We start from the raw sequence: 23,276 nt of genomic DNA, 5'->3' as shown, positions 1-23,276 counted from the left end.
AGGGGTTCACAAATAGAATGTGTCCTCCTTTCTTATATTTCCTCCTTCCCACTAGCTGGTGAGCCATCTTGGACCATGTAGCCAAAGGCAACACCTTAGGACAGTAGTAGGTCAGGTCTTTGATGGCTGGACACACAACCTGGGAGCCACCATATCAGCCCTGACCAGCTTATGCCTGCATACACTGCTAAGTGAGAATAAAACAAAATAGCCCTTCCTGATTAAGCTACTATTATCTAAGATACTTGCTATAACCACCAAATCTATAATATAGCCCAGGACTTCATTTCCTCGGGAAGCCCAGGACCCCTGGGGCTGCCTGATCCCAGACACTCTCATTGCCCCAGGACAACACAGCTGTGAACTCCACCCCCGGGACCACCTGTTTTCTTGGAATAAGAGCTGAGGAAGCAGCTTAGAAGAAGCTTCTAGATTGACAAGGATGAGAATGGAAGTAAGCTGATATTTCACCAGTGTAGACACCAGTATACCTGCACTAGCTGTTAAAACACTGAAATACTTCCAGAGCAAGTGATAAGCAGCCACTGCCCTGAGCCAACCCACCCCTTGAATATCCCCCCTCCCCAGCTATCCTGGCCCCAGACCCAGCAATGAAAGGGGTAACACCTGGCACAGGAGAGGGTCACCAGGACCTCATCAGGACCTGCGGACATTGATTCAGCAAGCCACATCACTTGTTAAATATTTTGAACATCACCCCTGGCTATAAGGGTCCTGGGCTCAACTGACCAAAGGGAAATTAAACCCTGAATTGAAGGTGGTGAGGGTGACGTGAATTCGGAACGCCCCACCCCCATCTCTTCTCTCTCCTCCCCAAAGCCAGAAACACCTAGACCACCCCACCCCTGCCGCCACTGCCCTTTGTCCAGAATATCCCACAATCACACCCAGATGTTATTGCACTCTTTTATTTACAGAAAACACAGATAAAGCATTTCAATGCTCATTTAGCAAACTGAACCACTTGTTTTGTTTTGTTTTCTTTTTTGGCACAGAGAAATATCACGAGATGAACCCCAAGATCAATCCGAAACCCATAATATTTACCAGCCATCATCGGTCCAGGGGCAGCCACAAGACTCAGACAGACAGACAAACAGCATTGCCACAGACTTGGAAAAAATAAACAAAGTCCACATTCACCTCACAGTAAAAACCTGCTCACCGACAGGCAAGGGCGGGCAGGAGGGGGCAGTTTCTCTGCTCCGGGGGCCTGGGCATTGGGGCGGAAGCAAGATGGGGAAGGATAGACACCATTCATAAATTAGAGAGGGGTGGCCTTTTTGTTTTTAACCTCTTACCTTCCAGAAGTAAGACAGTGCAAACACTACCATACCCTGACCACGTGCCCATTCGAAAAGCTTCAGAAGTTGTGTGGTTGGGGGTGTCTCTCCTCGCCGGCCCCCACGTGTGTGTATGCGTGTGTGTATGCAAAAGTGTAAGTGTGGTGCTTGTAAACATTGTCACCATCCACCAGAGCCCCAACATCCGTGTGTCTGAACGGAGCGGGGCGGGGGCTCTACCCCATTTCCCGCCCCCTCTGCCCCGGGGATTCCTGTCCAAGACATAGTGCAAATTTCAGAGACAAAGAGAGGCAGGAGGAAGTGAGGGGCGGACAGGAGGTGGACAGGGGGCCGGGAGGACACAAAGACAGGGTGACAAAGGGCGGGGGGGAAATAAGGCAACAGTTAAAAACGGTCCCTTTTATCAAAACCGACACCATGTGCTCCTCGCCCCCACCACGCAGCCCCGGTCACGAGAAGGGGCGGAAGTCCCGCTCCTCCACCAGGCTGATGGAAGGGTTTTTGAGCTCCTCCTCGGAGCTGGCCATCTTGTAGCCCAGCTGCGCCAGTACCCGCTGACAGGCGTTCTGGGCAAAGGCCACGATGTCGTAGGAGAGGCGGAAGCGCCACTTCTCGGCTGTGGCCGCCGAGTTGCGCACGGTGCCGTATTTGTGCTTGCCCAAGGTGGGGTCGCCCCGCGTGTTGTTCTGGATCCAGCGCGCCACGTGGCTGTCCAAGGGGATGCCCAGGAAACCGTAGATCTCCTCGGTCTTCTTCATGGGGTTCCTGGCCAGGTCCTCGTAGCGCACCAACATGTACTTGCCCTTGAGCCACGCGGGCCGCATGAGGCCGGTGGACACGGAGTTGGAGAAGTCCTCGCACACCGTGGTCAGCTGCGTCACGTCCAGGTTGTAGGGCTTCCTCCCGGTGCCGTACCAGAGCCGCCAGAGCCGGTACGTGTCGCGGAAGGTCTCGCTGCGGGAAGCCAGGATGCCACGCGGGTCTCGGACCAGCTGGATGACCTTGAGGTTCAACCGGGGGTCTTCAACCAGGGCCCGCAGGTCGTTTACCTCGGGCACGCGCACCGTCTTAATGGCCACGTGGCTGCGCTCGCGGCAGGCCTCGGCCGCCAGGGTCAAGTTCAGCAAGCCGCACTTGCGCACGCAGTCCCCCTCCTCCAGCACCAGGTCCGCGGAGCCGGGAGGGTCGCACACGGGGCGCGAGCACAGGACCCTGCTGGCCCCGCGGCGGAAGATGCGGTCGGTGGTGTGGTTGACGGGCGGCGGCTTGATGTAGTTCTCCAGGAAATAGAGGTCACAGTCGTAGAGGCTCCTCAGCAGGTCGCGGCTGGCGCCCAGCATGACCCGCCGGTCCGCGGGGCTCTTGCCCTGGGTGAAGCGAGGGATGAGCGTGTTCTGGACGTGGTAGAGGGGCTCGAACAGGTAGAAGACGTCCAGGTGCTGGTTGAAGAGCTGGCCCACGAAGGAGGAGCCGCTGCGGGTGGTGGCCAGGATGAGGATGTGGGTCTTGCGGGAGAGGTTATAGGCGAAGGTCGGGCCCTCCTCGCACAGCCGCTCGGCCAGCCCCGCTTCCGCCAGCCCCGGGCAGGTGTGGAAGGACTTGGCGGTGAAGGTGCGGATGGCCGTGTACTGGATGGCGATGGAGGCCAGCGCAAGGAGGAGGACCGCCTTCCAGGAACATTGCATGGCTGGGCACCTTCATGGGGCTGCGTCTCCACCATGTGAGATCTGTGGACGGAGGCGGGTGGGGTCAGGGCACAGCCCGCCTTGGGTGCTGACTTGGCTGGGGGCACTGGCTTGCTCCCGGGGAGGAGCTGGTCTGTGGCCAGCCTGGGGAAGTGCCCCCGGCCCCCTGTCCCAGTGCTCACAGTAGCTAAGGGCAAAACAGCGCCTGAGCTAGACTTCACCCTTCTCTGCGGAGCCGTGGGGGACTGAAACGCACTGATTCCCCCACCCCAGGGTTAACCTCCAGAATGCCGAAGGGGCTTCCAATCATGAACTGAGCTCTTAGTGGGGCCCGACCGGGAAAGACCCTAACTCCCCCAACCCCCACTCTTAGAGAATGAGCAGCTCCCACCTCCAGCCATTCCCCCGTCACCGCCTGGCACCCCTGCTGGCATCTCCTTCCACCCCCCACAAGCTGGCGCCCAGTTCCCCATGTGGTCATCTTTCCTCCAGCCCCTGCCCACCCCAGGAGGAAGAAGAGTCCATGCCAGATGCCTCCTCCTGACCCAAGCCCCCAAGGCAGAAAGGACCCCTGCATACCAGGAGCAGGTGGGCTGCCAGCATCCGCCCACCCACTCCAGGATTTGCCCCTGACCACTGAGGGAAGGGTCCAGGCCATGAGACAGATGACACCCACTGTAAGCAGAGTGAACTGGCCCCTCCAGGCACCACCCACCAGCCAGTCCTTGAGGGCCTCCTCTCATAGGCCCTCACCTCCTTCTGCCCACAGGATGAGCAGAGAACCCCACTGTGACCCCGCAGTGGCCCCAGAGAACCCTGCTGGGCAGAGAGAAGAGGAAAGGGTGGAACAAAAAGGGCATCTCAAGGAACAGATGGGGTGGGCTGGAGAGGGGCCCAGGAAAGCAGAGAAAGTGCCAGGGGTCCGGGGGAGGATGTGCCAGGGGTCCTGGGGGAGGAGTCAGCCTGAAAGTCACCCCCATGAGACGCCAGCTCAGCAACCAGCCCTGGCAAAGGAGAATACAGGGGGGAATCCACCACTCACCAAAGAGGGGCTGTTCCAAGCTGGAGAATCCACAGCCTCCAGGTCTAGCCAGCTGTCACAGCCTGTGCCGTAGCCCTGCGGCAGACTGCAAGGAGACATGGGAGGGAGGGGTGCTGAAAGGTGAGGGGGCTCCCAGTGCCTCCCTTCCCACCCCCTCTCTCCTATGTCCTTTGGCCCACCGACAGCTCCCCAGGGCTGGGCAATGAGGGGCCTGCCTGCGCTCCCAGATCTGTCACTGACTCAGAGCTCCAGATAACCCAGTGCCATCTCAAATACCCTGGATCCACCCTCTGAGTCCTGGGCTGCGTCCCATCCCCTTCATCACCTCTTCCACCCCGCCCCTAGCAAGTCACAGTCCTGGGGCTCACACCACGCCCCTGTGGGCAGGGAGCAGGCAAGCCTGCACGCCCAGCTCACTGAGAGCCGGTGCCCCACAAGCGCAACCACCCTGGGAAGGCACGCTTCCCAGCCGCCACCTGAGGGAGTGGCAAAGACATCCACCCCCAGGCCTGGCTAGTTCTGTTCAGCTCTGGTGACCAGACGAACCCAACCAGACACGGCACCTAGTGTCCAACAGTGGGACAGTCAGGGTCAAAGTAAACCCAGAACACTGGTCCGGGGCACGGTCCAGATGGCTTCTGCATCGAAAATCAACGGAGCATCCTGAGCCTTTGAAATTTGGCTCCTTCAGTGATTCCAAGAGGGGGTATCGTGGAAGGGCAGGGGGGCTCACCCCAGATCTCCAGGCGGAAAGGGCAGCTCAGTCGAGACAGCCCACACACTGATGCCCGCCAGGCAGGGCCAGCCAGGAAAGGAGGTCTTCCAACCGCACGGAGAGAGGAGAATGGCTACCTGAAACTCAAAGCAAAAGTGGACCAGGGAGCATCCCCGACTTTGATGCTCTTCAGATCCTAAGTTAAAACACCGAGATGGGAGCTTTATTTTGGTTCACGTCTACCGAGTATTTCCAAAGTGCTAAGCCCTTTACCTGCCCTAGCGCATCAATTCCGCTCCAGACTTTACATGGAAGCCAGCATTGGCTCTATTTCACAGGCGCGGAAGCCAAGGCACAGAGAGGTGCAGAAACCTGCCTGAACTCACAGGCCTGGTTTAACCCCCATCTAACAGGTTCCCCAGGGCCCGCACTCCTTCTCTCTAAGGAGATTTGACTTAACTGTTCCCCCATAGGGCCCACCCTTGACTTTCAAACACACATTCAATTAATGTCCCCTTCGTGAGAACCAGTGTGAGAGGGACCAGGCATGAGAAGGGGACCTTCAGATGGTTTCTGAAGACTCGGAGCCTGTTTCTTCCCTTTGCTGTCTGGTCTGGTCGATCTACTGGCTAGTAGCTGATGGGATGAACTCCTGGGCTTTGCGAGTATTCTCGCATCCCGCTGATTGGCCAGACTCCTTTGGGGGCGGGGCGCGTGGGACCTTATTTCCCAAACTTGCAGCGCTGCCTGGCCGGGCCCACTCACCCACCGTGTTCTTCCTTACAAGCCCCTCTGGAAAGCCAGGGTCCTCACCCCCATTGTTCCGATGTTGGAATTAAGGCTCAAAGACTAAACAAATGGGTTTGATAAGCAAGTTAAGAAGCAGCAGAGACTCGCATCCCTCCGGCTCAGACTCAGGCCAGGGCTGTGGCCCTTTCCACATCAGCTTAGTGGGGAAGAAATAATTATGAACCTGGCGGAGCAGAGGGTGGCTACAGAGGCAGGGCTGAAACAGCAGCAGGGCAGCTGAAGCTCTGGAGCCTTGGAGTCCTATGTTAAGTAGGAAACACCACTTGGTACCAGGTACCAGTGAATAGGGGAAAGGCTCAGGCGAGATTCTTGAAAAACCACACCCCTGATCACATCCCATCCCACCCCTGCCTCGCCTCATGGCAGCAGCAACGCTGTCCCCATCGGCAGGGTTGCCCAGAGAGAACAGCTTCTCTGCATTAAATACGACTTCCCTGCAAGGGCAGGCCCGCCCTGCCCAAGCATCCCAAGACAGGTGTGAACGCCTTTAGAGAACCGGTAGAGCACGCCATCAATATGCAGGCAAGGTCATATTTTTAAGTCATTTAGAGGGCCCTTCTTTTGTTGAAAATGCCGTTTCGCGTGGCTGTACTTCCTTTGTGTTTATTCCCAAACATCTCCATTACCTAGCAGGAGCCAGGCACTGCTCTGGGCACTGCAGGTAAAATGACACAAAAGAGAGCAGCTCCTTTCTGCACATTCCTGCTATTTCTCCAGCCATCAGCTCATCTCGCCCTCACTCTAGTCCTACGAGATCAGAAGCCCATTTTACAGATCAGGACACTGAGGTTCTGCAAGCTTAGATAACTTTTCTCACGTTCACGGCCCTAGTGAGGGGTAGCGCGGATTCCGGTAGCCTGAAGGAGATTTCACTCAACTCTAGGATTCCAGTTCCAAAAACAATCACTCAAGGTTTTCTTTAAAGAAGAGCATCTTTCCGGGAGGAGATCATTTGTTTCTCAGCGCCGCCCCCCTCGCCTTGCTTCCCCTCCCCACCCCCAGCCAAAGACACTTAAGTTGAGAATTGAAAGCTGCTGTCTTTGCCAATAGATCAGAAGTAACTAAAGCATCTTGAAGTTATAAATCCCTAAAAAAGTAGGACTCAGATTCACAAGGTGCAGCCCAGGCACCCAGAAGGGGAATGTGCTGGAAGGCCCAGCTGCAGGCCATCGCCCGGCCCCCCAAGAGGGCAAAGGCAGGGCATGGGAACAGGAAGATGGAGGAAGTCAGGCCCTCCTGGAAATGCCCCTGCTCTCCTGCCAGCCTGGCAGAGCTGGGCCCAGAGCGGGCCAAGCGTCCTTGGTATGCCGGAGGCATTTGCCCTGGAAACCAGAGGCCCCGGGGCCCGGCCCCATTGTTCCCAGGGGAACTTTGGCCACTATAAGGGACTCCTCAATGCCCTCATCCTCCAAGCCAGACTGTGAGCCCCAGAGCCCCTCCCTGGGCGCCTAGCAGCCTCTAGCATAGCCTACCTCCAGGGAGCCTTAGACATAGGGACCCAGAATCTGTCTCTTCTGTTGGAAGGCATGAGCCTGCTGCCCAAAGGAAGCTCAGACTTCAGGGTCAGCCGCCCTCAGATTAGGGCACAGGATTGGGGTAGAAAACACCTCTACCGGAGGGAACTGTAATTCAGAGCTAAGACCTCAGGCCATGAAACCACACCCACCTGGATCTGTCACTTAGCAGGTGCACAGACCTTGGTAGGTCACCAGTTGCATCTGAGCCTCAGTTTCCCCACCCATAAAGTAGGTATAACCATAGTAGCAGTTGTAAGAATTGGAGGACTTAAAACCAGGCATCTGATATGGCACAGCCTTATGCTTGGGACCCTGGCTCTGGCCCCAGCCCACTGATGGCCAGATCTCTCAATCTCTCTGGGCCTCTATCTGCTCACCTGCAAAAGGGGAATAATATTCACAAGTGTTGTGAGGACTGATTAGTTAATACAGTGCCTGGCAGAGAGTAGCCATAAGTTACTATTACCATCATTACATGTCTTGTTTGCTTTTGTCTCAGGGAGGCCCTCCGAAGAAATCATCACTGACTGTGACAGTGACAGTGACACAGACGCTCTCCCTGTCTGCTGTGCCCAGGACTCTGCCCCAAGCCCCTTCTTCCCTCGGCTCCTTCTCTCGCAGAGCCACCACGGTGGCTTGCCTGCTTCCCTCTAGTGGCCCCGTCCTGTAGTGCAGCCTCTTAGCGCTGAGTCTTTGCTGTGTTCAGAATTCCGGGCTGCTTGGCTGCAGCCTAATGTGAGGATGCAGGCAGCAGGAGGTGATGCGGCAGGAGGCAGTGAGGTGTGAGGATGACACGCCCACCCAGGCTGCGGGCTCCGCTCTGTGCACCCCCTCCGCCTCACCCACGCGCCGAGAGGCAAGCAGCAACAGGCAGCCTCACAGCCTCCAGAAGGTCTCGGCTTCCTGGTCTCATGGCCCTTCTGGCAGGGGAAAGAACCCTGAACTGAAAGTCACAGGCAGGAGCAGCCCACAGGCTCTGAGATTCCCTGGCTGAGTGATCTTGGACTCACCCCCTGGCCTCTTTGTGCCTCGTTATTGCCATAGATCCGGCAACTCGAAGGGCCTCCCAGGTCCGCCCACTGGGGTTCTCTGATCCCAGGAAGGCCCCGTACCCCTCAGAGTCAGGACCACAGCTGCAGGCAGGGGAACCCTCCTTCAGGAGTGGGAAGGCCAGTTACCTTCCAAGAAGATACCAGGGCTGGCAGCGCTGCCCCTGCCTCAGCCTGGTCCATGGCTGCCCCAGTAAAGCCCAAGAACCCAGGGGCTCTGCCCTCTGGAGAGTCAGCCCCTGCTTCTTGCTCTGTGGAACCCCATGCAACCCAGTGCTATGGTTCTCCATCTCTTCTGGGCCACAGAACACCTCGGAGAGACACAACTCCTCTCCCCAGAAAGATCTACGGCGCCCATAATGTTATATACACAATTAGAAGATTCCTAAACCTCCCCAAACCCATCCCTTCCCTTCCCTAGAAGCTTAACCCTTTCATTATTAGCATTCTCCCTCACCCTAGGGTCGTCTTTGCAACTTACTCTATGGGAGAAGTTGCCATCAATGTGTTAATGCCAACGTGTTAATGCCATCAATGTGTTAATGCCAATGTGTTAATGCCAACCCAAGCTATAAGATTATACCTTATATATAAAATAAAGATCTATAGATATATATAGTAAAGAAAAAGAAGTCTAGGGCTAGAAAAGACGTGGGCAATAGCATGCCAACACCTCTCAGTTTTATTTCATTTTTTTAATGTTTTGCTCTTGCCTGCAGCATGTGGAAGTTCCCAGGCCAGGGTCAAACCCAAGCCACGGCAGTGATAATGCCAGATCCGTAACCACGAGGCCCCCAGGGAACTCCTCCTTTCTCATTTTTAAAAAGGGAATGTGTGTGCATGTGTGTATTTGCATATATGCTGGAACAACCACAAGAACTTGCATTGAAGAGGTTAACTGTAGCGGCTGGTGGGAGGAGCCTGGAGACGGTGAGCGGAAGGCAGAGTTTATACTGAGTGTGTCGATTCAGTTTGAGTTTATTCATTTCAGAGGACAGGGTGAAGCCACCCCATGTGGAACTGGAAGGGTGACTGACGACAGGGTGGGACACTGACACTCAGCGCTGGTGTCTCCCTGTGCCCCCTATTCTGTCCCCAGGGCACTGCCAGCCTGTGCTCTCCGCCCCCACTTTCAAGGGACCAGGGTTGAAGTCACCACCTTTCTGACAGAATTGGGCTTGGTCTGCTCGGGTAGGGACAGCAGTCACCTGGGGCTGCTGGGACAAGGTAGGAGCTGAAAAAGGATGAGACCTCAAAAGGGGACCCGGGGCATTGAGGATAAGGCCTGAGTTGGGGAAATGAATTCTCTCCCTGTTTTGTTTTGTTTTGTTTTGTTTTGTTTTGTTTTGTTTTGTTTTGTTTTGTTTTCTCCCTCTCTTCCTGTCTGCCCAGGGCTTCACGAAAAGAGGAAAAAAGCAAAGCAGTGGGGGGGAAAAAAAAAAAAAAAAAAAACCTGAACACTGTATTTCTCACCACTCAGAAGCCAGTATGGAGGGGGCCCCCAAGGCTCTGGGGTCCCAGGAACTGGAGCAAGGGACAAAGGGAAGTGGCTGAGGCAGGGAGTGAGGGGGAGGTTGGCAAACAGGCCTCTGGGGTGGCGAGGGCAGAAAGGAAATGCTTAATCCCCGTGTCTGCGGTAGCCAGCATCGATCCACCATAGATGTTTAGTTAAGGCTAAAACACTTAAAACAGCAAGGTCTTTCTTCCCAGGGAAAGTGAGGCCAGGAAAATGAGGAAAGGGGAAAACAAGGCTATGAAAGTCTGACAGAACTAGGAGCCAGGTCAGTGTACAACAGCCAAGCCTCTTCTGGACTGAAAAGACAGGTCAGAGCTACCTGGCAGCCAATGGGAAAAGGGAAACCTTTCATTTGCATGTTTCATGGGATCCATAGGTGAAGAGTAAAGCATCCGCTCAAGAGATACCAGCTATGCCTGATACTAAATCCAGGACAAGATTTCTCCTGAAGGGTCTCCTGGAGAGTTCTGAACATAGACCGCTGCCCTTAAGACCTCATACCTAATAAGTTCAAAGACAAGTTTCGCTGGGCTGGGTCCTAGAACATCCTACAAGATGAGCAGCATGACCATATACAGTTCAGCTGGTGCAACCTTCCAGGGGAGGTGGTCTGATGGGTTCCAGACTCAGCCTCTGTGGTCTGGGTCAGCCAGAGGAGGTGGGGGGAAGCCTCAGGGTTTCTTTCTCTTTGGGGTCGTGCCCCCTCAATCTGAAACACCACGAGGTCTATGGTCCTGCTCCCCAGAGCCTGTACCAATCAGGACCATGGCTTTTGTGTGCAATCTCTAGAGTCCCTGGGCCCCGTGGCAGAACCAGGACATCCTGGAGGGCAAGTTCTTACAATCACGCTTCCAAAGACCAGCACCCAGAGAATGACGGTTCGCCAACTTCTCACCATCAGCAGAGCTGCCTGGCTGCCTCTTATGAACTCTGGTATCTCCAGAGCAGGTCATTCCTATGGCCCCACGTGATGACCCTGGGGACACACACACATGGTGTCTTAAGCCTCCCTGAGGAGTCGCCCACAGGCGTGCGAGGAGGCAGGCTGAGTAGTGGGTGGGCACCCTGACAGCGGGGCCAGGCCTGGTTTGACTCCCCCTGCTGATGCTTTAGATGTGAGACCTCGAGCAGGGCACTTAATCTCAACAGGCCTCAGTTGTCCTTATCGACAAAATGGGAAAGACAATCACAGAATCGTTCAAAGCTGATGAAGCTCAGCACAGGCTGGGCCCGGAGCGGTATCCATCAAGCAGGAAGCCTGAGCCTGATTTTTAGAGACCTACTCTAACCTAGAGGCAACGGTGGCCTGGAAGTGTTTAAGGAAGTTAAAACAGATGCCACAGCCTCCTCCACGAAGCTCCCTCTGTCTGTGAAGCTGAACGCTTGCTGTTCAGGCTGCAGAGATTGCCTGCAGTCCTGCCCTGGGCCCAGCCTGTCAGCGGGGTCCCACCCGACCCGAGGAACTGTTTCCCCCAGCAGCGGGGAGAGGGACCAACCCCCTGGCACGAGGCCCCAGTGTGCCCAGCTCCTCACTGGGGAGGGATGAACCAGAAGGGCCCGGTTCTCTGTCCCAGGCTGATCCATCCACAGCCCGTCCTGGGGTGGGCGGGACCCTTCTGCACCAACACTGGGCGGAAAGGCCCGGGGTTTCCTGTCCCCCCCTCCGCTCCCCAGTTGGAATAGGACCCAGACCCCACCCCCTGGATACCGGGGCTTCGCGCAACCTCCCAGCTTCAAGGATGGGAAACCGCCAACAGGAGCTGAAGCAAAGGCAGCTGCTGCCGGAAGGGCTGGGACAGGGGCCATCTGTCCCTGGATCCTGGATCTTCAGTCTGGGGCCACCTGCCTAAGGCCCAGCTGGCCCCTGGGGATGAGGAAGGGAGGGCTGGGCATAAGGGAGGCTCACCTGAGCCGTGGGGGCGGTAACACAGGATGGAGGGGCTGCAGGAGTGGATACCCAGGTATGGTGGGGGGGGTGCTGACTGCAGGTAGCACTGCGTCTGCCACAGACAAGGAACAGTGAGGCTCAGGCGAGCCAGGGCACCTGTCCGAGGGTGTGCAGCTAGTGCGTGGTGGGGATGAAAGCTCAGCACTGAGGACCCCCAACCTTGGCCCTGACTATCAAGTGTGAGCCCCAGGCCACACCCAAGAGCAAGATCAACGTCCAGCACCTGGAGACTAGAGAGGAGGGGCAGAGAGCACCAGGGCCAAGGTGGCCACCAGGGTCCTGACATACACCGGTGCCAACCTTGACCTCAGCATTCACCCGACCCAAACGTGGGCTCATCCAACAAACACCCAGGGACCGTCTCTAAGGATCAGACCCCTCTGGTGTCAGCTAGAGGGATGCCAGCTGCCACGGTTCTTCTTGCCTGGTTCCCTGACACCCCAGAGGCGTGTGTACCATCTCACCGCTTCCCAGGGGCTTCTCCCCCCTGAGCTGAACAACAAGGGAAAAATGACTGCAAAGATCAGAAGAGATTTCGCCCGTGGACATGCCAGGTGCAGTGTCCCATCTGAAAGGCAGTAACCGAAACGCACTCTGCTCCCCACTCCGGGGCTCCGGGTCTGGCCGGCAAGTCAAAGCGGCAGTGGGTGTTTTCATGGCCAGCGAGCCCAGGAAAGCCCGAATCCTGTGCAGTCAAGAGGACACCAAAGAATGTCTGTATTACCCCCTGGCCTGAAATGGCCTGGAATAGGGCAAAAAGTGTTTGAGCTCAAGGCCCAGAGAGGCCCCACTGCTCCCTAAGCCCAGAACTTACCACCAGCTCACAGCTGGTCCCAAGAATGCCAGGCGGCTCAACCTGTCTGTCCTCTGTCACCCGTCTGAGAAGGCCTTCGGGAGCGACACTCACTGGGAACATGACCAGATGAGGAGGATCCCCTGTCCCCGCGTCAACAAGGACCTCCAGGAGAAGATGCAATGGTAGCTGCTCACGGATGAGGCTCGCAGAGGTTAAGTGACTTGCTGCCAGACCTGAGAAGCGGCAGCGCAGGGAACGGAATCAGGCTACCAGGTGCCCTGTGCGAGGTGCATATGCAGCAAGGGCCTCGCCTGCCCAAAGTTCTCCCTAAAGCCTTCTCATCCTTCCCCCGAAACCCTTGGTCTGCAGCGCCCAGGTTCCTCTCCTGACCCTGTAGGTGCCCTAAGCGGTTAGGAGCCTCAGCAGAGACTGAAACCCAGACCCTGGGTTCCTAGACAGCCTTACCCTCCCACGACCTTACCAGGTCCCCTGGGAAGGGGAGATCACGCCCACCTCCCAGGACAGGTGAAGGGCTTAGCATAGCACATGGTACAGGCACTGGCTCAGTGGTGCCTCCCGCAGGTCAGCATCAGACCTGCCTGCCTGCCATCCTCATCTGCCTACAGAATCCCTGAGGGAGAGCGCCAGGCCCTCCGTCCATCTCCCACCCCCAGTGGCTCAGCCTGCCCCCGTCACCCCCCTCCCGGCACTTACACTACAGGGACCCAGTGGGTACTAAACCACTCACTCTCCCGCCAGCAGAGCCCCAGAAAAGAGAAGGGCTGTGCTTTGTTCCCCATCCCAGAGGAAGAGAGAAGCGTTCCCAGCAATTCCCAGCCCACAGCCTTCCAGCTCTAATCAAGGAGCAAACATAAAGAGGGAATCTCTAAACATTTAGAAAACGCGGGAACTCTGTGCCCCACGCGGCACCGTGGGGATTTATAAAGAACAAATCACGCCTGACAAACTTGATAGCTTTCTTGATAGAATTACAAGACTGGTAGATGAAGGAAATGCAGGCAGGGTAATATATCTTGATTTTTCGCAAAGCATTTGATACAGCGCCTCGAGTAATCTTACAAAATTAATTCAAACAGACTTGGCCCTAAGCACTTGTCATGGGGCTGAAAGCAAGAGAGGGCAGGTCCCAAGGGTCCTGGGTGGAGGAGGCACGCCCAGGGCTGAGGGGCTGAGGGACAGAGTCTGGGAGAAGGGGCAGGGCTGCCAAGCCCCGGCGCTGGGTCAGATCTTATCTAACATCTTCATTAATGATCCTGAGAGAGGGAGTAAACAGTCCGTTAATGAAATTTGCAGAGGATATTAAATTGGAAGGTGTTGTGAACACCAATGAGGACAGCAAAGCGGTCCAGAGAGACCTGGGGTGGTGGCGGGGGGAACCTTGGCCGGAAACTGTCGGCATGGAGGGGGCGGGGGTCCCTGGAGCTACCTGGAGAGCCAGGAAAGAGAGAAGAGCACCCACAGGGCTGGGGGAGCGGGAGGGCAGGTGGGAGCTGGGAGCAGCCCCAGCTAGCTTGGGTGATGGCTTCAGCAGGATCTCACTTTTCCCATCTGCAAAACAGAAAGAAGGGCAAGCAGAGGCGGATGCTTTGTAGTTCTGATTCGCGGACTGCCCTGAGGGAGCTGGGAGCTGGAGCCTACCTAGGGGAGCAGGAAACAGTGACACGGAGAAGAGGAGGGGTTGTCTGCAGGCCAGGGAGGGGAGGGCAGCAGCAGAAACCAGCTGAGCCATCACTGGCGCCCAGAATGGCCTCGAGCCACTGCCCAGTAACACAGAAGCTGGTGGGGCTCAGGCTGGAGCCCCGAGCCAGTCTAGACGTGCGAACACTTCAGCAGCAGAGGCTCGGACCTGCGGGGACAAGCAAGCCAGTGTCTGTTATCTTTCTGGAGAGTTCCTGATGCCTCTTTGGATGATCATCAGGAGATGCTTCTCCAGCCAGGTGAACTAGGGAAAGGGACCCCACTGCAGTCCCCTCTCTCTGTCCTCAGAGCCTGGGCTTCCCTGGTCCTTCTACCTCTGACCTGATCCCAAATGGGCTGAGGTAGGAAGCTGACCATCCCGTGTGGACTCAGAGGGTTTGTTCCCACCAGGCTCCTGGACAGGTAGGGTCTGAACAGGAGCCAGGGCTCCCTCGCACGATGCTCAAGCCCTCACAACTTAAATAAATGCTCCATGGGAGGAAGAAATGGATGGCTGGTTCCCGGCTGGGGTGCACCAGTGCTGCTGGGGGGGGTTCTCCCAAAGAAGGAGGCCAGCCCTGCCAGATGTCAAGGCCACCTGCTGGACACAGAGGATGGATCCAGGTGACTGCACCACCCCGGGAGTTCCTTCCAACACCTTGAATTCATAATAACGGCACTTGCTATGGCTGCATTCTGAGTGTGTTTCTCATATGAACGCATTTGACCTTCACAGCAACCCTAGGAGGTAGGTAAGTGCTCTTTTTTTCCCCACTTCTCGGAGGAGGAAACTAAGGCAGAGGGAGGCAGTCATGAGCCTGGGCACCTACTCAGAAAGCGCAAGGGAGAAGCAGCAACTTGCCAAGAGCCACCCGGGGGAGCAGAGCAGCTCCTGGGAGGGACCCCAGTGGGTGGGGAGAGGCAGCCCCTCCAATAAGGACCCCAGAACCTTGCCCAGCCTCTCCCTGTGCCCTTGAAGGGAGTTGGTCCAACTCCTGCCACACTTGTGGAGCCTGATTTTACTATATGTTTCCCTTCTTCCCCCCCCACCACCACCGCTACACTGAGTTCTCCGAACAAGTCTGTCTCCATGGAAACCATACAGTGACTCAGGGCTTCGGGACCTTCTCTGAACCAGATGATGAATATCAAATGCTCCCTCCCCACCCCGATGCAGAGTGAGTTGAAAAAGTAAAGCAAGACCCACAGTAGGCGAGGGAGGGAGACAGGGGTGTGGGCAAGGGGAACTCCAGCGGGTGGAGGCACAAGCCTGCCCTGCCCCCAGCGAGAGCCTGGCATCTCGGTCCCCCTGCAGACTCGGTGGAGCACAGATGTGCATCTCCCCCATGTGTGTGCAGCCCGTACACCTGTACCCCTGTATCGGCTCCATCAGCACCACTCCTCCTTTGGAACTAGGGCCGTGTGGGCAGGGGGCGGGGAGCTAAGGGGCATCCACATCCCTCCTAGTGGGGGCCCGCACATGGCAAAGGTGGCTGAGCAGCCAGGGAGGAGGGAAGCTGTCTGCAGGAGGAGCTTGGCTTCGGATGCAGAAAAGGAAACCTCTGGCCAAAAGCATCGCAATACTCAGCCAAGAGGGAAATTTGGATTTTGGGTGGGAGTGGGGGAGGGAAATGTGTTTCTGCTGGGAGATGAGGTCGGGTGTTGACTGTATGTGCCTGGAGGGGGGCAGGGCTATGATTTCAAAGCCCCAGCAGGGTTAGGGGGTGGGGGGATCATGAGCAGAGACTTCCTCTCACTTGCCCCCCACCCCTGGCCTGGCCTAGGGCCACTGCCCTGATGGGGACAGCAGCAGGGAAAGGAAAGTTTGCAGCCACCAGGTTGCTGGCCTCTCTCAAGGGGCTAAGGCCCAAGGGAAAACCACCGCCTCCTTTCCCCAGTAGCTCCCTCAAGACCCAGGAGGGAGGGCAAGAGAATAGACTGGAGGCTTGATACCTCCCTGGTGAGTCCAGTGTGTGAGTCATGACGGTGAGAGCACTTGGAAAAAGAAACAGGGTCATGGTGATGCCTGTGACTGTCCCCAGCAGCCAAGGACTGGAGCCTGGGAACTGCCTGCCCAGGTAAGGTCTCTGCCTGGGGTACCTAGTAGGTCGGTCCCCACCTGCTCGTCTCTCACACCTATGGCTCCTCTGGTTGCCCACTGCAGCTAGGGTGCCCGCCTCCTGCCCCCAATCCCAGGTCTCATCTGCCTCCAGCCCCAATGGGCCCTCCAGAAATTGCTGGGCTCAGTGTCTGTCCTTGACTGGACAGCCACCTCGCCATATCCTGCCTCCACCTCTCTGTCAAAGGTCTCAGCCTAGCCTCTGGCAACTGGACTCCCCAGCGCCCCTTCTTAGGAGCCTCCCGTTTAAGAGCAGTGCAGTGTTTAAGGCCATCAAGAGGAAAGCTGGGCCGGGGTTAAGGAACCTAACGCTGGGAAGGGGCAGGTGCAGGATGGGGGAGAGGGCACCCTGGGGCATGGCAAATCAGGCCAAGTTGCCACCCTAGGACGACTATTAAGGCTTATCTTTTAACCCCTAGCTTCCCAGCCAGGGCCACTCAGTTCCCAGAGCCTGGGAGGGGCTGCTCTTAGGGTCCTACCCAGTGAAAAGCAGGAGGATGGTTCTGGCTTCCGAAGCGGGGGTGGGGTGGGGTCTGCACCTTCCAGTAGCCCCAGGCCTCCGGAGACCAGTTCATCTCAGAGTGGTTGGTGCCAGTGAGGGGCAGGGGCTGGGAGCAAGAAGTAGGAGGCAGCCCCTGACTCTGGGTACAGCCCTGCTTTGGAAAGTTGGTGCAGGCGCGGGGACCTCAGGGTCTTTAGCGCCTCAGCAGCCTCAAGCCGGGCGGGCTGTGGGACGATGAGCCCCGCGCAGCCCCCGAGTGTGCTGCGCAGCGGAGGGGAGCAGGCGCCTAGGGGCCGCCGCGCGTCTCAAGTTTGCTGCCCTCCCCTAATGGGGGCGGGGAGGGCTGGGGTGATCGCGGCGTTCACCCAACGCCAGCCCGGGAAGCCCCTTCCAGCGCCCAACAAGCTGCTGTCCTCACCACCCACCCACCCCCCGCCCCCGCTCCGCACCGGCCGAGGCGACTGTCCCCGAGCGGAGGGGCGTCTCCCACCGCGCCCGCGCCCCTCCCGGCTGCTGCGGCGAGTGTCCGCTCCCGCCCGCCCCGGGGCCCGCCGGGCCCGGCCAGTACCTGGTCCGGGGCGCACCGGGAGCCGCTGCAGCGCCCAGCGCCGGCTCCATCCTCGGGTCTGGAGTCAGGCTCGCCGGGGGCCGGCGGGCGGCGGTGGCGGAGACGGCGGCGGCATCCTCCGCCTCCCGCGCCCTCCTCCTCGGCCTCCCTCCTCCCTCCTCTTACACCGCCTCCGCGCGCCCCTCACGGGCCCCTCTGCATGGCCCCGGGGCGCGAGCCCGGGACGGCTCGGCCAGCGGAGAGCGTTCTCTGGGGTAGGACGCGGGACCGGGGATACGAGCGCGAGGGCCCCAGGGCCGCTGGGCCGGGGGCTGGGACCCAGAGCGCCGCAGCCGGGGGCGCCGGAGGAGAGCAGCAGCCGCAGGCGCTGGAGCCTCACCGAGCGCCCGCCTGCCCGCCCTGCGTCCCGAGCCCAGAGCAGCAGCAGCAGCGGCGGCGGCGGCTACAGAGCCGAGAGAGCGGCGGGCGCTGCGGTCCGGGCTCCACCCCCCCAAAGCCGCCCGCCCCTCGGCTGCCGCCCGCCCCCTGCTCTTCCCCACCCCTCCAGCTCGCGCCCTCCCGCTCCCCGCGCCGCCCTGCCGGCTCCTGCTCCCGGCGCTACCCCGGCCACCAGTGATCGGGACACCTCCTCCGCAGCTGGCTCCTGTGCCAACCCATCCAATCCCTGGGGGGAGCCACACCCACACCCCGGGTTTGGGAAGACCGGTGGGCGAGGGTGCACCTCTTTCCGCACCCTCCTCCCCACCCCCGCCCCCCGGGGGCGCTCACCGAGGGCCTCCTGCTTGAGTACCCCTCCACCCCCCCCCACCCCACCCCCCGGCTGGAGCTCCGGACCGGTCTGGGCCCTGATATCCTCTACCCTTTCCCCAACCAGTGCAACCCGGCGCGGGGTTGGGCGGGGGAGGGGGGGGCGTCCAGAACCCAGAACAGGAGCCAACCATTTTTCCGGTGCCAGAACCCTAAGACACACCCCTAGCGACCCCCCACCCCCCGCATCGCTCCCTTTACTTCTTAGGTGCGGAGATAAATCATTTGCCCCTGCTCCTTGTACCTTTGAGCAGGGTTAGGGGGTGGGCTTTGCTAGCAGACCCTTTCCAGGCCAGTCCTCCACCCGGCCCGTCCCTCTTCCTACCAGCCAGCCAGCCCCCTTTCTAGCAGCCAGCAAGACGCTGGAGCCCCGGCTGCCCCTTATGCAGGGAAACCTGCCGGCAGAGCCCAGACCGGGCAGGCTCAGCAACTCGGCCCCTCATTCTTCGCACAAATATTGACTGAGTGGCTCCCACAGGCTAGGCCTGCATGGACACTAGAGACTCCTTGGTGACAAGACAAATGGACCCCTGGCCTCTCAAAGTGGAGGAGAAGCAGAGTAAACAGGCGGAGCACACCATGAGATCAGTGGCCCCTGGGCTGGAGGGGGGCAGCAGGGAGTCCCAGCTCTGGCACCTTGTCTGACTGTACCAGGGCTGGGCACCTCGGAGGCCTCTTTCCTCATCTGGAGAGCGGGTGGTGGTGGCGCTGGCTGATCCTCTGTCACTCCTCAGCTCTGACCAAGCAATTATCTTTTCAAGCCAGGAAAGGCAGTCGGCGTCCATCTCCACCCATCTCTGCTTTCCGGTTACAGTCAGGCAGGGCCAGGAGAGCCACGGATGACTTGAAACCTTCTGGCACCCTGGGGAAGCCTCCTCTCCCAGGACTGAAGGCTGCCACCCAACCCCAGACAGTGTGGCCCAGTGCTTGGCGCAGGAGCCCCTGAGTCATAACCTGCCATATATGTATTCGCATGAGTGATGCTGCCTCTTTGCACCTCAGTTTCCTCCTCCAGAAGATGGAGATACCAGTCCCCACCTCCTGGGGCTGCTCTAAGACACTAGATGGTAAACGTGAGCAAAGCACTCAGCCCAGTGTCTGGCACGTGCCAAGTGCTTCCTCAATGGCACAGTGTCGTCACTGTATTGGCCGGTTGGTGTGCAGGGTAACCAGGAACGAACGTTTACATACCCAGGGGAGGATGTGGCCTCTTTGCTAATCTGGGGGACTCAGGACTCGCCACCCAGAACCAGATGGTATGAAAGCCTCCACCCCCACCCCCACCCCCACCCCCACCCCAGGGTCCCACCAAACCAAGCGGTCATTTATCTTGGTCACAACTGCAAATTTGTAATTAATAAACTCTCCCACGACCACCAATGGCTGCAAGTCTGGCAGTGGATCCCCGTTAAGCCCTGTGATCCAGTGCGATCCAAGCTCATCTTCCAGTGTGTTTTTCACCAGCAGCAGCAGCAGCAGCAGCCTGGCCTCAGCCGGGCAGCCTCCACCCACCACAGCTGGATGCGATGGTGGTGCCCATCCTCGGTCCTGACATCCAGGTGACCACATCTGTCTCCCGCTTGCCACCCCCCGCCCCCCAGGAGGGACAATGCTCTAGGATGCCTAACAAGAGTGCTGACTTTCCAGAAGCAAGGACTTTATGCTTTAACATCCCTTTTGTCCCTCCATCAAAAACCAACCTCTAACAGCCCCGTGCCGAGCCATCAGAACCTTCCCTTTCACCCAAAGCTAATCCCTCCCCAGCTCTTCAGCCTGACAAGAACAGCCTGGGTTTAGAAAGCACCTTCTCTATCTTGCCCTCTCAGATCCAGTGCCTTGTTTTTCAAATTCTAGCCTATTTCAGGTGGAGAGGAGGGAAATTTACATCTGACTGACATGAGAAGATTGGTGGGGTTGTAATGTAAAGACAGAGTGGAATTTGGATTTTTTCCCCCATTGGAAGACTATTTAAACGCCAGAAATAGACAAAAGATCTGGAACACCAGCATTCTGTTTCACACCTGGGAATCTCCCGGGCAGTGGACAAGCATGTTTTGTCAGCACCTACTGTGTGCTCTGCTCTCTGGCAAATGCTAGAGGGGGAGGTGAGAGGGAGAAAACAGGTCTTTGCTCAGGGAATTTGGATCCAATGAAGCAGCAAAAGGCAGTTGCCACCAATGTGACTGAGTCCGACATTGGCAGCCTTGGGAGTCAGAGGCGCCTCGGAGGGTCATTCAGGGAGGGCTTCCTGGAGGAAGGGGAAATGAAACTGAGGCTTGAGGGATGGATAGGGTGTAAAAAGGCAAAAGAGCAGGAGAGCCTGTGGGGAGCAGCAGCAGCTAGCTGGATGGAGCTCACCTGCGGGATAACAAGAAGATTAACATTCATGGTTAATGTTTGAGGTCTTACCCTGTGTCAGACATCTTGCCCTTTGCTTTGTGTGCATGATTTTGTTTAATCCTCCAAACAACCCTCTGAAGCTGGTATATCGTTCCTGTTTGGAGATTTCTTTTTTTTTTTTTTTTTTTTTTTTTTTTTGGGCCACACTCACAGCATATGGAAGTTCCCAGGCTAGGGGTCGAATCAGAGCTACAGCTGCCGGCCTACACCACAGCCACAGCCACACCAGATCTGAGCCGCATCTGTGACCTACACCACAGCTCAGGGCTACGCCAGATCCTTAACCCACTGAGCAAGACCAGGGATCGAACCTGTGTCCTCCTGGTTGCCAGTCAGATTCGTTTCCACTGAGCCACGACGGGAACCCCTCCTTCCTGCTTTATAGATGAGGAAACTGAGAGCCAAACCGTCTCTTTGCAGCTTGCCCAGCTTTGCAGAGCTGGTGAGCAGTGGAGCCAGGATTTGAGCCATCGGTCTGGCACACCCACTAACCACTCGGCTACCCCACCACTGCCAGCCTGACTCTCGTGAGGGTGCCTGCAAGGAGAAACTATGGGCAAGGGGGCTAAGAGAACAGTGGTGGGGGAAGGGCCTTCAGAAGCCCCCAGACAGAGGAATTTTCTGCAATCGAGCCCACGGACCCTCCTGGGCTAAGTCTAAAATGAGTTCTCCCTTCAGCAGGCAGGTCCCTGGGGTTTGGGGAAATTGGTGAAGGGACTTAGGGGCTCAAGATTCCAGCTTTCTAATCTCTCGCTGTCCATGCGGTGGCGGTCTGTGCCACCCACCTAGTTATTTCCGTCTCTTCTGGAAGATGGATGGCCCGGGCTTTGATTTAAGATCTGCCGCTGTGATCCTCCATGTCCCCCGTCTCCCAGGCTGCTGACAAAGCCTGCAGCACCTGGAGAGAAAGTTCCAGCCAGAAAAGCCTGGCCAGACGCACAGGGCCCGGTGGGCTCCCTCCCCTGGAGCCTCTGTTTCCCTACAGATGATGGGGACAGGGTGCTGCCCGGAGGCCCGGTCAATGACAGAGTTGGAGGAGCCTCAGAAGGAAGCTAAACACACGCCCTCATTTCATAGATGAGCGAACTGAGGCCCGGAGAGGTTAAATGACTTACCCAAGACCCCGGAGGAAGGGAGCTGTGCCTTCTGCTGGGTCTCCAGTTTTTTGAGGAAAAGGTCTCTTACCTCTTATCTCCCAATTCTGCCCCGTCCTAGATGAATATTCTCCTTCTGGAAGAATTCCTCTTCCGGATGAATCAAGGGACCTACACTTCTTTGTGGCTGAAATAAAACAAAGATTTGAGGACCTTACCTGGGACCAGGTTCTGGACTGTTCCCTCAGGCATATGTGATCCTGTGTTTTTTATAAGCTCCCCTTCGGTCACTGGGCCCAGAGGTCGCCAGGCCTTGTCAGCTCCCAGATTCAGAATAACATATCTTTTTGGCCCAAACCCCAAAGTTTCTCTTCTTGCCCTTTCCTGCCCTGTCAGGTCCTCAGCCAAAGCCCCCTGAAAACTCACCCTACCGCCCCACCTAAAAGGGTCCCTGTGAATCCCTCCAAGGGAATTTGTGTCGCTCCCAGACCAGCCTGTCAGGTGCAGCCACCACTAGCCCTCTGTCATAGCTGCTCCCGCTCTAGAACTTGCCAAAGGTCCTGAGGCTGCCTGAATGCCCCCATGCCTCCCTTATTATGGCCCTTATGGGGAAGCCAGTGTCAAGGCCAAGGAGTGAATCCTGAGGTTCCCAGAGGCCCAGTCTTTGGGCTGCCAGAGGCTGAGAGGGTGGCATCTTCCCCAAGACAGGGCTCCCGGGTCCCCAGAGCCTTGAGGCATAACTTTTTGTGCCCTGGTCTCCCCAGACCTCTCTACCAAGAGCTGGTCCTGCTCGTGGCTGCAGCCTCTAACCCGTGGCCCCAAGTGCAGGCCAGGGAGCCAGAGAGGAGGGCCTGTCCCCTCCTTACTCCTCCTCTTCTTGGAACTACTCCCAACAGACAGTCCCTCTCCTTCTCCAGTTACAGAACAAAATGCTCCGAGTAAATACGAGGATGCCAACAAACCTCGGTGGATGGGAGGAAACAGGGAAATGAAGCGATTTACTTCTGGGGTGGGAGCCAGGCCACAACACACCTGCAGCCCAGACCACCCCGCCCCCCGCCCCCCAGAACCCCCGGCCCTCCTGGGCCTGCCAGGTGGGAGGCAGAAGTGGTCTGTCTCCATCCTCCGCTGACCGACACAGGCCCTGTCCCCTCCTCCAGCCTCCATCTTCCTTCTTTGGGCCTGACGTGGTCCAGCCCAGATCTTGCCAGGATGGGTCTCATCCAGGCCGCCCAAGTTTCCAGGAGCAAAGGGAGGTCAGAGGAGGCCAGAGGGCCACTTCCTTCTGAGGAAGGGAGCCTGGCCCGGCTGTTCTCTGCGGAAGAGGGCCAGCACGGAAGCTGGCCTTCCCTGGAGAGCCACTCCGCCGGCCACGGTCACTTTTGTCCCCACAGGCCCGGGCTGCAGACTGACCAAAGGCAGACAAGGCCTAAGACAGGCCATAGTTCCAGGGTCTGATCTAAAAAGAAGGTGCAGGGAATAAGCCCTGGAGCTGGGGACGGGATGGGAGTTGGGAGTGGCCCGGACAGAACAGTGGGCTTCAATTAAAACCCCATCCTGGGTAATTCCCAGGCCTCTGTAGGGTCATTTCCATGGTGACAGCAGCTGGCTCAGAAAAGACAGGCTGCTGGCTGGGCGAGGCTCCCTGCTCTGCTCGTGCCTGCAGAAGCCTCAGCCTCTGGATC

The 23,276-nt window shown here is 57.7% G+C and overlaps 1 protein-coding gene and 1 long non-coding RNA gene across 9 annotated transcripts; both read right to left on the bottom strand.

The window, feature by feature from the left end:
• Positions 1–913: 913 nt before the first annotated feature.
• Positions 914–17,777, bottom strand: CHST1 (carbohydrate sulfotransferase 1). 5 transcript variants are annotated; one of them, XM_085010087.1, is made up of 6 exons: positions 17,291–17,777; positions 14,063–14,270; positions 13,851–13,972; positions 4,786–4,904; positions 4,053–4,137; positions 914–3,052 (listed from the first exon to the last, which is right to left on the bottom strand). In XM_085010087.1, exon 6 carries the CDS (start codon positions 3,008–3,010, stop codon positions 1,775–1,777), a length of 1,236 nt encoding a protein of 411 aa, XP_084866213.1. In that variant the 5' UTR covers positions 3,011–3,052; positions 4,053–4,137; positions 4,786–4,904; positions 13,851–13,972; positions 14,063–14,270; positions 17,291–17,777; the 3' UTR covers positions 914–1,774. The 5 variants fall into 5 exon arrangements, with proteins under 5 accessions (XP_084866213.1, XP_084866211.1, XP_084866212.1 ...); XM_085010085.1 differs by having other exon boundaries at positions 13,851–14,270; XM_085010086.1 differs by lacking the exons at positions 13,851–13,972; positions 14,063–14,270 and adding an exon at positions 12,422–12,636.
• A 2,328-nt stretch (positions 17,778–20,105) lies between these two features.
• LOC106509362 (uncharacterized) lies at positions 20,106–22,842 on the bottom strand. 4 transcript variants are annotated; one of them, XR_014836599.1, is made up of 4 exons: positions 22,554–22,842; positions 21,683–21,778; positions 21,283–21,395; positions 20,106–20,345 (listed from the first exon to the last, which is right to left on the bottom strand). It is a non-coding gene; the product is annotated as an uncharacterized LOC106509362 (long non-coding RNA). The 4 variants fall into 4 exon arrangements; XR_014836600.1 differs by lacking the exon at positions 22,554–22,842 and adding an exon at positions 22,358–22,422; XR_014836598.1 differs by lacking the exon at positions 22,554–22,842 and adding an exon at positions 22,366–22,414 and having other exon boundaries at positions 20,106–20,455.
• Positions 22,843–23,276: the final 434 nt, after the last annotated feature.

This window comes from Sus scrofa, chromosome 2 (genome assembly GCF_054392235.1).
Source record: "Sus scrofa isolate SSC_HxYL_T2T_F1_AM1 chromosome 2, Sscrofa_HxYL_maternal_Yorkshire_Landrace_v2.0, whole genome shotgun sequence".
Taxonomy (NCBI): Eukaryota; Metazoa; Chordata; class Mammalia; order Artiodactyla; family Suidae; genus Sus; species Sus scrofa.
Note: the sequence above shows the minus strand (reverse complement) of the source record. Positions and strands in the feature narration are given on the sequence as shown.

Excerpts from the sequence above, each read along its gene's own strand:
- CHST1 (XM_085010085.1), bottom strand. The coding sequence starts at position 3,010 with ATGCAATGTTCCTGGAAGGCGGTCCTCCTCCTTGCGCTGGCCTCCATC.